At 36.7% G+C, this 15,774-nt stretch overlaps 1 protein-coding gene across 5 annotated transcripts in view; it reads right to left on the bottom strand.

Moving 5' to 3' along the window:
- PALLD (palladin, cytoskeletal associated protein) overlaps positions 1–15,774 on the bottom strand; it is a 409,145-nt gene that overhangs the window by 380,602 nt on the left and 12,769 nt on the right. For all 5 annotated transcript variants that reach the window (XM_025462823.3, XM_049101108.1, XM_025462824.3 and 2 more), the window contains exon 2: positions 1,234–2,225. In XM_025462823.3, the coding sequence (XP_025318608.1) occupies positions 1,234–2,144 (911 nt within the window). In that variant the 5' untranslated portion in view covers positions 2,145–2,225. The remainder of the gene's footprint in view (positions 1–1,233; positions 2,226–15,774) is intronic.

The following is a 15,774-nucleotide window of genomic DNA, read 5'->3' as shown; positions in this document are numbered from 1 at the left end:
CAGTATTGCAATTTTTAGCCAATGATGCCTACTTAACATTTTGCCAAATTTCACAATTTTGAGTTTACTTTTTAATATTTACGTAATCCAAGTAAAACATCTTTCATTAATAAAAGCAAAACTTTCAAAATAACTGAATGAATAAATGGCTTATTTTTGTAGTATAATCCAGTTTGTAATGTTATTTTCATTTTGGCATATAAAATTAAGTAATGAGAAATAATAAAAGTATTAGATACTAACACAGCAGTCACAAGAGGCAAAGCACTGTTTTAGTTTTTCACATATTATTTTACTTGGTCCTTATGAAATAGAATGAGGTAGGCATTATTTTAATTCCCATTTCACAGATAAAAAAACTAAGTCACAAAGTAACTTGCCTCAATAACACAATTGGCAAAAGGTGGAGCCATGATTGGAAACACTGCAATTTGATTCCAGGGTCAACCTCTTTAACTTTTTGCAGAGAAAGTATGAACTCTGCAAGAAGGAAGAACTCTAGACATTAGAATAGTCATGGGGGTGTAAGTGTATATGGATTCCAACTAACCTCATGCTCATGTAATTGTTTGTTTGTTTGTTTGTTTTTTGCTATATCTCTGGCTGTAGTGGCCAGAGCTGGTGTATGAGCAACAGACCTGTATGACTTTCACCATGGTTTATCTTTCTTTGTTTCCTTGGTCGCATCACATTGAAGGTATGTGGGTGTGCTTTTTTAAACTGAATATGTGCCCACTTAGCCCAGGCCTTAGATCAGATTATATATTTGGGGGTAAATCTTGTGGTTGGCCTCTGCATATCTGTGCCTTACATCTCTGTACTGGCAGAAAACTTCCAGTTTTAGCCACACTTTCAGCCATCTTCAGCACCTCGTATTCAAGTTATGCACACACTTTCATGGTACCTTAAATGAATCAGTTTACATTTTAAGTTTCCTGGGATGTTATTCATACCAGAGTCCTATTTAATAACCTATTTGTGCTCCTCTATGCCTGTCTGATACTTTGCCTTCTCCTTAGTAGCACATGGTTCACGATAACAGGCACATCCCACCAGTGATATCTACTACAACTAGTATTTGCGATTCTGGGATGCTTTTTCCTTGCAGGTATTTGAAAACATCATGTCAGGCTCCAGAGGGCTCACTATACAGGAAATTTCTTCACATTGAACATTAAAGTAAAATCAAAAGTCAACACAAATCATTTGATATTCACAATAAAAAGTTCTTACCTGACTCGAGGAGTTGGGTTTCCAGTGACTCTACACTCCAAGTAAACTCTACTTCCTTCTGCCACTTCTTGGCTCCGAAGCTTCTGGATGAATCGTGGAGCTGAGGGGAAGTGGAGTGCATTCTGGGGCTGTGGGTGAGAGATGTTATTGGTTGGCACTGCCTTGTCCTGGTCTGCTTGGTAGCAGTGCCTGGCTTTGGGTAACTTGACCTTCGCTTCTATCTCCTGTTGGTCTCCAGTGGGGCTCTGGCTGGCTGAGGCACTCATCAGGGTTGACGGCTGATTTTTAGGAGACAAGTACCCACTGTCTGGTGATGAGGACTCCCCAGTGGGGCTTCTATTTCTTGGCTTTGCTGCTTCTCTAAATATGGATGTCAGCTCCTCAATGAAATTAGCTGCCTTGTCACATAGCTGGCTCTGGGGGCCAGTCTTAACTTGATATGCTGGTTTGGGCTTTACATTTGTGTTGGGAGTTTTTGCACCACGTTTTTCAGCCTTTCGGAGGCTCCGGATATAGCTGGGACTGGCAAGCAAGGGTGATTTGGCAGGTTTCCTCTTTGAAGGAGATGAAGAGATACGGTCAGTTTGTTCTGGCAGAGGTTGGACAGGTGTTGGCCTGTTACCATGAGGTCTTCCTGAGGAGGTTGGTTCTCCAAATCTGGTCTCCTTATGGGAAGGATTTTCACAGACACTTACAGGAGAGGTGTTGAAAATCTGTGAGATCTCCTTTTCTGAGTCAAAATCTTCTGTTTCAGAGTTGGCTATCGCTCTCCGGGCCAGATCAAGACTCTTGTTTATCTCTTCCTGGCTGAGAAAAGCAGAGAGCTCAGGGAAGAAGTCGGCCTTCTTGCTTTCTTCCTGCATGTCTGACAGGGAATCGTAGAAGGAGTCATGGGAGGAAGTCTCCGACATATTTCAATAGTCTTCATACACTCTTTGTTTGCTTTCAACAGGAAGGCCAGAGGCACTGGAAACCAGTTTATTTCTTGTGTTCTGCAAGACGACATAGAGAGAATTGCCATTAGTAGTAATGGTTGTGTGTGTGTTTGTGTGTATTATCATAATACTACTAATTTACAAGTTGGGAGAAACATTAAAGTGAACAAATAAAGTTTTGTAAAAATACTTTTTTCTCTCTTCTTCAAGTTGGGAGAAATATTAAGTATACTTGCATTTATTATTTATCACTTTAATGTAATATTTTCCCTGTGAGTGAATATTAAGTATCTTACTAACCACCATTGAATAGCTAAAAAAAAAAAATATCTGCAGCAGGCATTAAAAATATAGTAGGGCATTCTGCTCTTCTTAGAGCCTCCTTCTTTTCTATCTCCCCCCACTATATACCTCATTAAAGCTCTAATTTCATTAATGTTATGAGATTAGTGGCTTATTGATATTTTAAGTAAATCTGATTCTGTTTATCTCACTCTAAACCACAAATATATTTGGATTTCAACTTTAATTTATCTTTAGTTTTCAATGAAATATTTGAAATCTTGTTTCATTTTTTCCTTGTGTCCATTTATATGCATTCATATTTACTCATTCAATAGTTATTTCAACACATAATTAATAATAACTTATTAAGTTTCATTTTCTAGACTGGAGATTGGCAAATTGTTTTACCAAGGGCCAAATGTAAATATTTTTGACTTTGTGGGCTGTACGTCTCTGTTGTACAAAGACACAATGCCTCTGGCCTTCCTGTTGAAAGCAAACAAAGAGTGTATGAAGACTATTGAAATATGTCGGAGACTTCCTCCCATGACTCCTTCTATGATTCCCTGTCAGACATGCAGGATGAAAGCAAGAAGGCTGACTTTTTCCCTGAGCTCTCTGGTTTTCTCAGCCAGGAAGAGATAAACAAGAGTCTTGATCTGGACTGGAGATCAACTTTGCATTGCGACATGACTGGCTAATGACAATACATAAATGAATAAGAATGGCTATGTGCCAACAAATCTTTATTTATGGACACTGATATTTGAATTTTATATAATTTTTACATGTCAAAATTTTATTTTTCCTTTGAATTTGATTTTTTTTCAACAGTTAAAATATATAGGGACACCTGGGTGGCTTAATCGGTTCAGCATCCGACTCTTGATTTTGGCTCAGGTCAGGATCTCAGGTCATGAGATCAAGCCCCGTGTCTGCTTGGAATTCTCTCTCTCCTTCTGCCCCTCCTCCCACCTCCCTCTCTCTCACTGTCCTCTCTTAAAAAAAAGAAAAGAAAAAGTGTATATATATATATATATATATACTGATTATATATACACACACACACACACACATAATTGTTAGTCTGCAGGTCACATAGAAACAGGTGGTGAGATGGATAGATGGATTTGGCCCAGGGTTTGGGTCAGTTTGCTGACTCTTGATCTAGACTGAGGTCACAGTCCTTATATTCAAAGAATTAAAAGTCATATGGGATTATAAAGGGGAGAAGTAGAAAAGACATTAAACAAATAATATGATATAAAAATTAGAGTATTAAAGGAAAACTAAAAGAGCTTTGTTGCTATGAGAACCTAACAATCTTTTAAGGACATGTGAGAGAACTTTGTGCCTTGTATAGGACATTTATATGGAAATACCACCAGCATTTCTATGTTCATTATATAGAAATGCCACTACTGGTTTCACGATCTGCAAAATAATGGGGCAACAGCTGAAATTCCACTGCATTTTGAACTAAATGTTATGAGGTAATGACTCTCCTGTTACTCTAAGTATGCTATTCTTTTTCTATATATTGTTCAGAGAATGATAGAGGGAAGATCTGGAAAACTTCAGAAGGGAAATTTGCCTCAAGGTTGAGTCTAGATGTCAACAAAGGAAGCTTGTTGGATGTTGTGAAACTCAACTTTATAGGTTGGATCAGGAGTAAACTTGGTAAGAAATTCATTCTCCATAAGGTAAGTGTTCCTCAGAATTGGGTTGCTTGTCCAGAAGCAGTTTCCCATCTAGGGATTCTTAGAGTGATGAGATTTTGTCTTATTAAGTGACATGTCATTTTCTCTCCTATGACCAAAAACGAGCCAGCTTGCATTTTTGACTCCTGTAAGTCTCCAATCTCAAAGAACATTATGTAAAGGGGTTCTAGTAATCTACCTCAAGGACTTACTACCACATAAGATACAGTGATTCATAGAATCTGTCAATTTAACAGAAGATATGTAATCAGATCCTAAAGCTCAATATTAACCTACCATGTTTTCTTTAGTCAAAAGTTGTACTTGTGTTTTAGGCGTCCTCTTAGAAAGATTACTCTGTTATACCTGAATTATGAGATCCTCCACATTCTAGTGCTATCCTATCTACTAAACCATATTACCCCCTATTCTCCTAGTAAATCTTACAAATCCATTGGACTGGTTTTGTCACTGTCTGCCTCTTTATAATATTACTGTAATTCCTTTGTCCTGTCTGTGCTCCAGAATGGAATCATTTTGATTCCTCACTGATTCTTTAAATATAGTTCATATATGGAGAGAAGATGTAATCAGTTTTGTATATTTTAATATGTTTTGTTCACGAGAAGCAGGCAGTTAATATATGATTTCGAAAAGGCACATCAAACATAGAGATTATTATGTATATAATATATAATATAGAGAAAACAAAATTAAATATGAAAATATATAGCCTGATTTTTAGTTTTTTTTCACATACTTTTCATCCTAAGTACCTATTAGCTTTTACTTTCCTACCTAGCCTTCTCCCAAGACTTAAGTATCAGGAACCAGAAAATTCTCCTTCAGTTTGTGTGCCACTTTCCCTTAAGGTCAAAGCTTTCTGAATCTCAAAATCCAGAAACATTGGTAGGAGCTTGGAAGTTTATGAAGGTAGAAGGAGAGACCACATACTAGTGTTCTAGTGGTCATGGTTCTCAGTGGGAAGCCAAATCTGGGGAACAGTAATAGAAAGCTTGGAGCTTATGCTTCTCCCTCTATGTCTCTGCCTCTCTCTGTGTGTCTCTCATGAATAAATAAATAAAATCTTAAAAAAAAAAAAGGGGGGCGATACCTGGATGGCTTAGTGGTTGAGCATCTGCCTTTGGCTTAGGGCAAGATCCTGTTCCGGGATTGAGTCCTGCATCAGGCTTCCTGCGAGGAGCCTGCTTCTCCCTCTATGTCTCTGCCTCTCTCTCTCTGTGTCTCATGAATAAATAAAGTCGAAAGAAAGAAGAAAGAAAGAAAGAAAGAAAGAAAGAAAGAAAGAAAGAAAGAAAGAAAGAAAGAAAGAAAGAAAAAGAAAGAAAGAAAGTTTGGAGCTTGTTTCTGGCCACAAAAAAGAAAAAAAAATAGTAAAATCATGGCAAATATACAAGCACCAAAATAAACATTCATGCGAGGTTTTATTTACCTAATTAATGAGGAAACTGGTAAGATATATAAGTATTTCTTCTTTTTTAAGATTTTATTTATTTATTCATGAGAGACACAGACACACACAGAGGCAGAGACACAGGCAGAAGGAGAAACAGGTTCCATGCAGGGAGCCCGATGTGGGACTCGATCCCGGGTCTCCAGGATCAGGCCCTGAGTTGAAGGCGGTGCTAAACCACTGAGCCACCCGGGCTGCCTTGATATATAAGTATTTTAAAGCAGACTCTAAAGTATATGGATACATATATAAGTATAATATATATGTATATATAAGTATGTAAGTGTATATGCAGACAATCAAGAATGCTAAAATGAATTTACTAATAAATTTGAAACTGGTTAATATATAGAGAGCAATAAAATATAATGTTTGGAGTCATTTCTATGGAGTACAAACTAATAGTATTTTTACTGGAAAAAATGTATTTGTATATCTATGCTGAAGTATAATTTACATTGTTACCAGATTTTTACAATTTACAAAGTTATAAAATTACCTAATTAAAGACAGTAAATGTACAGACCACAATAAAATCAGATGACCTTGGAAGGTCCAGAGACCCTCCCGAATATTTCATTGAAAAGATACCAGTTCTGTATTGCTTATTTTAAAGTCTTTCATAGTTTGTCCCGAGAAGGCAGATTAGTTTCTCCCAGGACAGAACCTTGAATTACAATTAGCCCTTCAGTCAGCAAAAATGGTAGATGGTTTAGGAGAAGTCAAGGTCAGGGTCAACTCTTAAAACATGTGAAGATATAAGCTACCAGGCAACATTAACTCAGAAGACATGAAAATTGGAAGAGAGAGATGCTAGGGCCAAAAGTATATTTATATTCTGAAGGAAAAGCAGACCATATTTTCATTTCTTGCAAAATTTATTTTTCTTTGGAAGAGAAGTTTCTTTTCTCTGTTGGTCTGTTTATTTGTTTTTGGCCTTCGAGAAACTAATTTTTTGTATTGAACTCAGTGTGAGAGAGATTGGAAAATGTAATTTTAAAAAAGACAGGTTTCAAAAAAAAAAAAAAGGTTTCTGCCCTCATGGACTTTAGTGTATGGGGGATTTAAATAAGTAATGAGCATATATAATTTAGCGTGTCAAGAGCTGTGATGAGAGAAGAACAAAGTGTTATGTTAGCACTCAGAGGGGATAACAGGGTTATATGATCAAGAAAAGTTTTGTGGAAGATGAAGCCTATAAAATGGTATGTGAAGAATGAGGGAGAGTTAGGCAGGTAAAGAGAACACCGGCAGAAGGATGGACAAAGTTGTGGATCCCAGGGAGAGTACGGCAGACTCAGGTAACTCAGAGAGGTTTGGTGAAACAGAAATCTATCTGGAGATGGGGGAAAGTCACCAGAGAAAAAGTTAGAAAGCAAGAGTGGTGTCAGAGATCCTGAAACCACGTCAAGAACTTGAATTTTATCTTAGGTGCAGTTAGAGGACAAAGAAGACTGTTAAGTACATGAGAAAAGTATCACCAGAGTTGCATTTTAGAAAGAAACTCAAGGATTGAGTCAGGGGAAGAGGAAGACAAGATGAAAGTCAATGGGAAGGCTTGTGTCCTATTCCCAGGCTGTGTGTATTTATCATTGCTTTATCTTTGGTTGCCCATCATCTGAACATCCTTATTAGTTTTGGATAATGCCTCACGTTTTGAGCCTCAGTGAGAAACTAAGCTCACTTATCATAATGGAACATGGATTCTCCAAATATTTGCTTTCCCAGCCCCTTGGAGCCTGGCACAAGTCTTGACACATGGCAATTATATGCATCCATCTTGGACTTCAAGGCAGGTTCCATGGAGAAAACATTCTGACTTCTGGGAGTAGCTGTAGATGCAGCAACTTGCAGTATGGAGGGGCAGGAGTGGTGGCTGTGCAGAGAGTGGGAGGTGGAAGCTGTGGTGTGGACCATTTAGCTGGTGGTAATGGTGTGGACCATTACCACAGCAGTGGTAGCCATACATGAGCCTATTTCTGGCCTTGTGGTCTTGCTTCCAGAATACACTATGGGCCTCATTCTGTGAATTGCCACAACTCCTATCAATAATTTGTTTTGAAAAAATAAATAAATAAATAATTTGTTTTGCACTCATGTTGACCAAAGAATATTTCTTGCCATTACGGAGCACAACTAATAGATTAAAAAAAAGATGACAGAAGTCTGAATAAGTAACCCTGGGATGGACAACAGTGAATTGAAGCAAAAGGTAGAAGATAGGACAGAAATCTGATTGATTAAATGAAGAGATGAGGCTGAGGAAAGATTATAGATTTCTTATTCAAACAATGGGTTGGATGGTGCCATTAACTCACATGATACAAATAGGGGAAGAAGTTTTGAGAAAAAAATTTTAATTTTGATTTGCACCTTTTGCAACTAAGAACTCTGTTAGCGATTTCTGGAAGGCAATTTGAGATACTGGTTCAGAGTACATAATAAAAGAGCAAAACTAGATTGGGAATTATTAGCCCATGGGTGGTTCTATAAGACATGGGGGTAGATAAGGTCATCAAGGAAAGAGAGAGAAAAGGAAACAATCCTCCAGAGAGTTGGGAGAAAACCAGGAGACTAAGGTGTCATGGAAACTGGGCAAGGAAATGTCTTGTGAAGGAGGAAGTATCTTTTTGACTTAGCAACTGGAAACATTTAGCAACATTGGCAACAGCAGTTTTGGTGTATGTGACAGAGATTTAAGCCAGGTTCCACATATGTTGAGAAACTCTGAAGGAAAGAAAATATAGATTGTATATGCTATTGACTGTTTTGAGAATTTTATAGAAATGAGGAGAGACAGAGTTAGTAGGTGGAAAAACGTATGAAATCTAGTGGGTTTCCTTGTTTAAGATGTGGCTCAGGAACATGTTTCAGTGCTAATAGAATTAGATAGGTGAGAGGAAGAAGCAGATGACCCATGTAAGAAAGTGGGGGTGATGAATAGACCGGGTCTTCCAGGATGTAAGAGGAAGTGGGTTATTATAGTACAAATGACTTCAGATTGGAAGAGAACAGTTCTTCCATTATTAAAGGAGAGAAATAATTGAAGTGTGTATGTGAGAGAGAGAGAAAGAAAGGGAGAGAGAGAAGGGGCAAGAGGTAATCTAGATAAATTTGTAATTGAAAGAAAGGAGAGCTCCTATCTTGAGATTTCTGAGGATTGGGAAGTTTATGAGGACAGGAGACAATTTGAAATAGCTGATGTAGAGAAAGGGGAACATTTCCTTAAGAATTTATGGGCAGGGCGCCTAGGTGGCTCAATGGGTTAAGTGTCTGCCTTCGGTTTAGGTCATGATCTCAGGGTCTTGAGATTGAGCTCCAGGTCAGGCTCCCTGCTCAGCAGGGAGTCTGCTTTTCCCTCCCCCACTTCTACGCACTGTCTCTCTCAAATAAATAAAATCTTTTTTTTTTTTTTAAGAGGGATTTATGGGCAAAGGGGAGAACCTCGTTGAAATTAAATGTATTTATAGCATCATTAATCAGTGTGATTGCCCACTTCTCTTCACCAGAGCTCAGCAGTCCAGATGAAGTTGTGGAGATAAGATGCTCCAGGTTTTTACACACAGGTAAAATGAAAGGGGAATGGTTGAGGTCGTTGGGAATAACAGCAAGATGGGGGGTGGATTCTAAAATCTACCCTGGATTTGGATTCATGGGTAGGAGTTTGATCATAAAGAGCTTAAGGGACTGGAGGCCCAATGAAGCAAAGGGAAGGTGTAGTGGGAATAACTGAATGAGAGATCTGGAAGGATGTATCCAGACAGTGAAAGGTCTGAATTGATCATTTCAGAAGCAGGGACTTTTGACTCCTGATTGCATTTAGAGTGTGACCATGTGAATGTCTTTGTCTTTGAAGAACAACGCCAGAGTTTAGTAGTTGCAACAGAGATTTTATGATTAACAAAACCTAAAATATTTATCCAGACTTTTATAGAAAGAGTTTGCCAACCCCTGCTATAGAACATCAGCTACTTAATAACTTCATCTAGCATAAGCACTACTGATAATAATCCTGATAATGATAATGGCTAACAATGTACTGCTCACTGTGAGATAGGTATTATGTCAAGCACATTTATTTATTTATTTATTTATTTATTTATTTATTTATTTATTCATTCATGTATTTATTTATTTATAACATCATTATTTATATTATTTCATTTAAAATTCTCATAACAGGCGCTAGTTTACAAAGAAGGAAACTGAGGCAGAAAATGTGATTAGAAGAACCAAGATTCAAACCCAGACAATGACTTCAGAGCTCATTATCTTAACCATACACTTAACTACCAATATATTATGGTTTCCACAACCAAGAATCTTAAGCAATATATCATACTAATAAAACTGTGGATCAGTTTTCTGCTACTTCTGCTAATATCAGAGTTCTGCTATTGATTTAACTATACTTAGTGCAAAGTAAACATAATAGGATAAATTTTAAACCTTCATAAAAAACATTATATGAGGAAGCTTAAAGTAAACTTCTGAATGATGAAACACTTTTTAGTTCATTTTTTAAAATAAGGAGTGTTTGCTGGAGGCAAATTTAATCACCTGCTTATTAACTTGTATTTTGGTTTTAAAGAGGCGTCATCTGACAGGATCCAGTTGTGAGGATTAGGTATAGCTTAAAAACTGCTTGCACAGTGAAAAAGAAAATAATAGCTCTATAGGTTGTGTTTAATTTGCAATCCAGTTATTGCTGCTAGAACATGCACATGGGCTAGGGAAAATGCTCATTCAACGTGGATGAACAAGGGAGGTTTCCAGGTGGCCCAAACTCACTGGAAAATCATGCTTCAGAGATTTTCATGTCAGTCAACACCCCACAATTAAAAGGTTGTAATCAAAAGAAATACAACGGCAAACATCTCCTTTATTTCCCTGAGATTTTATGTTTTATTTCAAATAGCACTTTTGGTAATTCTATGCTGGTGTAATAGACACAGAAAATGAGATAGAGTAAAAAGAACTAATTAGGTGTCTTTAATGAGTAAAGAGGTGAGATAAATGCCAAAAACATTAAGGAGTTTCAATTTAGCAGGTAGAATAGAAAGATTTTGAAATTTTGAGGGATAAAGCATTTTCCTACATCTTTAAATCTTCTCTGCCCCCTGACTCTATGCTCTTAAGGAATTTGAATTGCTTGGAAATTGTTTTCTTTTTATTTTTATCTTTCATATATTCTGCATCCATTATTAATAATTCAGCTTAAAACTCTGATAAGCCACAGCCATTTTCTAATTTCTTGGAATTTGTGTAAGTCTAGCTTCTTCCCCATGGGAGACATGGCTCTTTGTTGGCCCTGTGTGTTTTATCATTACATTGACAAGAAATCAATTGAATGATCATTTATTTATCACTTAATATGCTCCAGGGAAGCTTCAAGGAGGGCAAAGATGAGCCAGGCATAGTTTCCCTCCTTTAATGATTTTATAATCTAATAGATGGGATTAGAGGGATAGGACAAGAGTGAGAAATAAATACATGGAGAAACATGGTAATTGCTATTAAAGTAGTTTAAATATCTTGTAGTAAGATATCGAAGATGGTGGGAGAGAACATATTTACAAATTTGGCCATGTCATTCTTTTAATATTTGTTTTCCAATGGTACTTTCCCAGTGGAGAAGAGAAGGTCCAAAACATGATATGCAGGTTATCTATGTGCCTCTGGACAGCCTGCCCTGAAGAAGACTCCAACCTAAACCAACTCCATCTTCACTCTGACACATGCTACCACCATGCCTTACTGGCCTATTTGCCATTCCTTGAACATTCCATGTTCTCTCCCATCTTCATACTGTTCCTTTTACCCTTCCTTGCTGTTTTTCTGTTTCAAACTCCAGTTTATCCTTAAAAACTTAATTCCACTTTCTTTTGGTGATTTCTGGTTCCCCAGTCAGTATAATTCTCTTTCTTCCAAACATGACACTCTGCACAGTATTTTATTATAACATTCATCTTACTGAATTACTAATATGAGTTAGACAACTCATACTCCATTAGACTGTGAACACTTTGAAAGAGGATATGTAACTGACCGTCTTTGAATGGCTAATGCTCAGCACAATGTCTGAGTCATGGCAGATGATGGAGAGAAACTAAGAAATACTTGGTACTTGAAATGTGGATTGAACCCTAAAAAAGATTTGATGGGAGACAGAGCCATACAAAGACACAAGGTAGAAATGTTTCATTCCCCCCTTGCTCTCAGCCATCCAGATCTCACTGCAGCATTTCTCTAGGACTTGCTGTCCTTAGTGAAGCATTGTTCTGCTCTTTACATGCTGTTTCATCTGTCTTACCAATAGTTACTCATCCCCTGAGCTCTGTTTTCTAGTAAGAACTTGATAAGGAATCAGTACTATATATTAATAGCTGTCAATGTAAAAATACAAAATACATGCTCATTTCCCTAATACAAGACAGTAGTAGGTCTGACACAGCATTAATAAAAACCTTATCTATAAAGACATTGATTTTTATGTTTCTCAATACTTGCCAAGAAACTTTCTCATGAAAAAATTCAGAACCAGAAAAACATTTTTGTTTTTTGGCATTCCACTAGACAATTCTGTAACCTTTGATGATACTCTTTGGCATGGATGCTAGCTAGCAAGCTCAGAGTTAAATTTTGAATCATAGAAATACAAATGTTTTTACTCCCCTCTCCTATTTTTTTTTTCTCACTTTCTTTGTTTACTTATTTAGTCAGCATATTTTTGTTGAGTGCCTACTGTGTTAGGCTCTTCTTTTACAGGCTGGGGACACAGTTGTAAGACAGAATTCTCTGTCCTAAGGAGTTAACATTCTAAAGGAGAAAAGGCAAAAGTAGGAAATTGATATAATGTCAGGTTCTAAATTTCTTATGCTTGGTTTGATCTTAATCGTTTAATTGATTTTGGGCAATTGCATTGTGCCTTTGTTGTATACAGTCTCAAGTTATCTTTGAAAGTTGTTAAAGTACAAATGAAACAAAACAAAAACACTAAATATAATAAAATGCATATTTATGTGTTAATATTGGTGTTTGCAGACCATGGCTGTTTTAGGAGGCATGCTGTTGGTGGGAGGGTGGTAACAGTCGCCAGAGGATACTCTCAGGCTAGTGGTGCTTTATGTGCTCTCAAATTGTACCATGCAGGCAGCTGCGGGTATCCTCATGGTGCTCTGGAGGCAAATTTTTCCAGGTGAACTTTGACATTTATGTATGATGCCAAACTTAAGCAAATATTTGGTGAATCAAGGCTTGGGAAGATCAGCAAATACTGTGAGACATTATAGATTTCCTTCCACCTTGAACTTCAGTAGACAGCTCATCAACATCTGGACTTTCCCAAGCAAATATTGCTTTCGATTGTAAACTTCCATGGTCACCTATTTTGTTTAATTCCTGTGGCATATTTCATTCATTCTAAGGACTTTTATGCCACGTAATTTATAGATTATTTCTAAATAATTTTATGTTTGGGGGATCCCTGGGTGGTGCAGTGGTTTGGCGCCTGCCTTTGGCCCAGGGCGCGATCCTGGAGACCCGGGATTGAATCCCACATCGGGCTCCCGGTGCATGGAGCCTGCTTCTCCCTCTGCCTGTGTCTCTGCCTCTCTCTCTTTCTCTCTCTGTGTGACTATCATAAAAAAAAAAAAAAAAAAAAATTATAAATAAATAAATAAATAAATAAATAATTTTATGGTTTACAACTTTTCTTTAAGTTAATATCCTGTTGGACTCATGATCTACTATGAAATATAGAACATGTATGTAAGTTTTCATTGAACTTTTAAAATTTTCTATGTATATTGCACATTCTACACAAGCTATTTTTTCATCTTTAATTGTCTTGGAATTACTATCCTTGTATTTGGGAAAATATTTATTTTTGAGTGCCTGAATATAAATATAAATATATATGATTCAACACATATGAATGTATAAATAACAGAAAAGAGAAAAAAAGACAAATTTAGAAATTATGAATGACATTTATTTTTAGAGTTGCTGACTTTTGGGAATAATTATGTGAAAACCAGATCTATGATAACTGAGATAACCTTCTATGTTATCAGCAAAAAATTCTTGTGGGACATCCCCTGCATGATCCTTATGAGGCAAGGCACTATAGGCTGTTGACAAAGACTTCCCTGACTAGGGAGGGGGAGGTCAAGGTATATGCATGAGAAACAGCAGAGCCTTAATAGAAAGAATTCAATTGCAAACAATAAAAGCTAGCCTTCTCTGAGAATTTCCTACATAACAGCTTCTGAGTGTTGCATGTTCCCTGCTTTCATATAATAAACTATTTGATCCACAGAATAATTGATGGGGCAATCATTATTTTTCTTTTTGTTATTTCTGTCCCCAAAACTTCAGCATAAATGATTCAATTATTTGGCTAAAGTTGAACTATCAGGAAACGGCAGATTTGGAGTTCAAACCTGCATATAACCACAAAATTTTCTTTTCCCATTGGAGATATTATGGGTGTTTAATTTAGATAAGGGGAGAATTTTTGCAATCTGTTCATGCGATACCTTGTAGAGACATTGACAAGCTAATTTTGAAAGAAAAAGTGTTTGATGCTAGAAAATGGCTGACAGGTACTAAGGATCACTCAGTATCCCATGCCACATGGGCCAGGTACTTATTTACTTACTTACTTAATTTATTTATTGAAAGGGAGAGAGAGAAAGAGTGTGATATCATGACCTGAGCTAAAATCAAGAGTCAGATGCTTAACTCAACAGTCACCCAGGTGCCTAGATGTAGTAACATTTCAATAAGCATTTTAAAATGCATATGTTGTAGTTAGGAATAAATACATGAAAAATGTAAGAATATGCACCAAACTATGTTGATTACCTTGTCGTAGAACTTGGGCAGAAATAAGGTTGAGGGGTGGGACATGTCTGAAAAATTTTTGTTTATTTCACATTCTTTGAAAAAAAGACCCAGTTAAATTATAAGTGATCTTACAATTTAAATTAAGCATTTTAATTTGTTTATTTTCATATTTAAACAATTTCTAAAAAAGTAATAAAAACTTGGTACAAAGATTCAAAATGAAAAATATTTCAAAATAAAATCTACCCTATGAAAACAAAAGTTGAAAAAGACTTAAAACTTTTTATTGTTGTTGCTTGGGAATCAGGCAATTCCTAGACCAAATTTCTTCCTTTCATTTTTATTTTTAAAACTTTCATTTATTTATTTTAAATTTCCAGCATAATTAACATATGGTGTTTTATTAGTTTCAGGTATACAATATAGTGATTCAAGAATTCTGTACTTTCTATCACTTCTCGGCCTTTTGGCTAAGGGAAGGGAAGAATTTTGTACTTTCTCAATGCTCATCACAATAAGTGTACTCTTTTTTTTTTTTTTTAAAGATTTTATTTATTCATGAGACACACACACACACAGAGGCAGAGACACAGGCAGAGGGAGAAGCAGGCTCCATGCAGGGAGCCCGATGTGGGACTGGATCCCTGGTCTCCAGGATCACGCCCTGCGCTGAAGGCAGCGCTAAACTGCTGAGCCACCCGGGCTGCCCAATAAGTGTACTCTTAATCTCCATCACTTATTTCACTCATCCCCCCACCCACCTCCCTTCTGGGAACCATCAGTTTGTTCCCTATACTTAAGAGTCTTTTTTTTTTTTTTTTGAAAAACTACAAAAACAACCACAAAACCAGTAACAAAATGGCAATAAAGATCTATTAATATTACTTTGAATATAAATGGACTAAATGCTCCAGTCAAAAGACACAGAGTGATAAAATGATGAAAACCAAGACCCATTTATATGCTGCCTATAAGAGACTCATTTCAGACCTAAAAACACTTGCAGATTGAAAGTGAAGAGATGGAGAAACCTTTATCATGCAAATGAATGTCAAAAGAAAGCCAGAGTAGCAACACTTATATCAGGCAAAACAGACTTTAAAACACAGGCTGTAAAAAGAGGCAAAGAAGGACACTACATAATAGTAACGAGGACAATTCCACAAGGAGGTAAAAATTGTAAACATTTATGCACCCATCATGGGAGCACCCAAATAGATAAAACTGCTAATAACAAACATAAAGGAATTAATCAATAGTAATACAGATAGTAGGGGACTTTAACCCCTCACTTTAC

The sequence above is a fragment of the Canis lupus genome, chromosome 25, assembly GCF_003254725.2.
Source record: "Canis lupus dingo isolate Sandy chromosome 25, ASM325472v2, whole genome shotgun sequence".
NCBI lineage: Eukaryota > Metazoa > Chordata > Mammalia > Carnivora > Canidae > Canis > Canis lupus.
The sequence above is the reverse complement of the archived record's forward strand: the minus strand, read 5'-3'. Positions and strand labels throughout refer to the sequence as shown.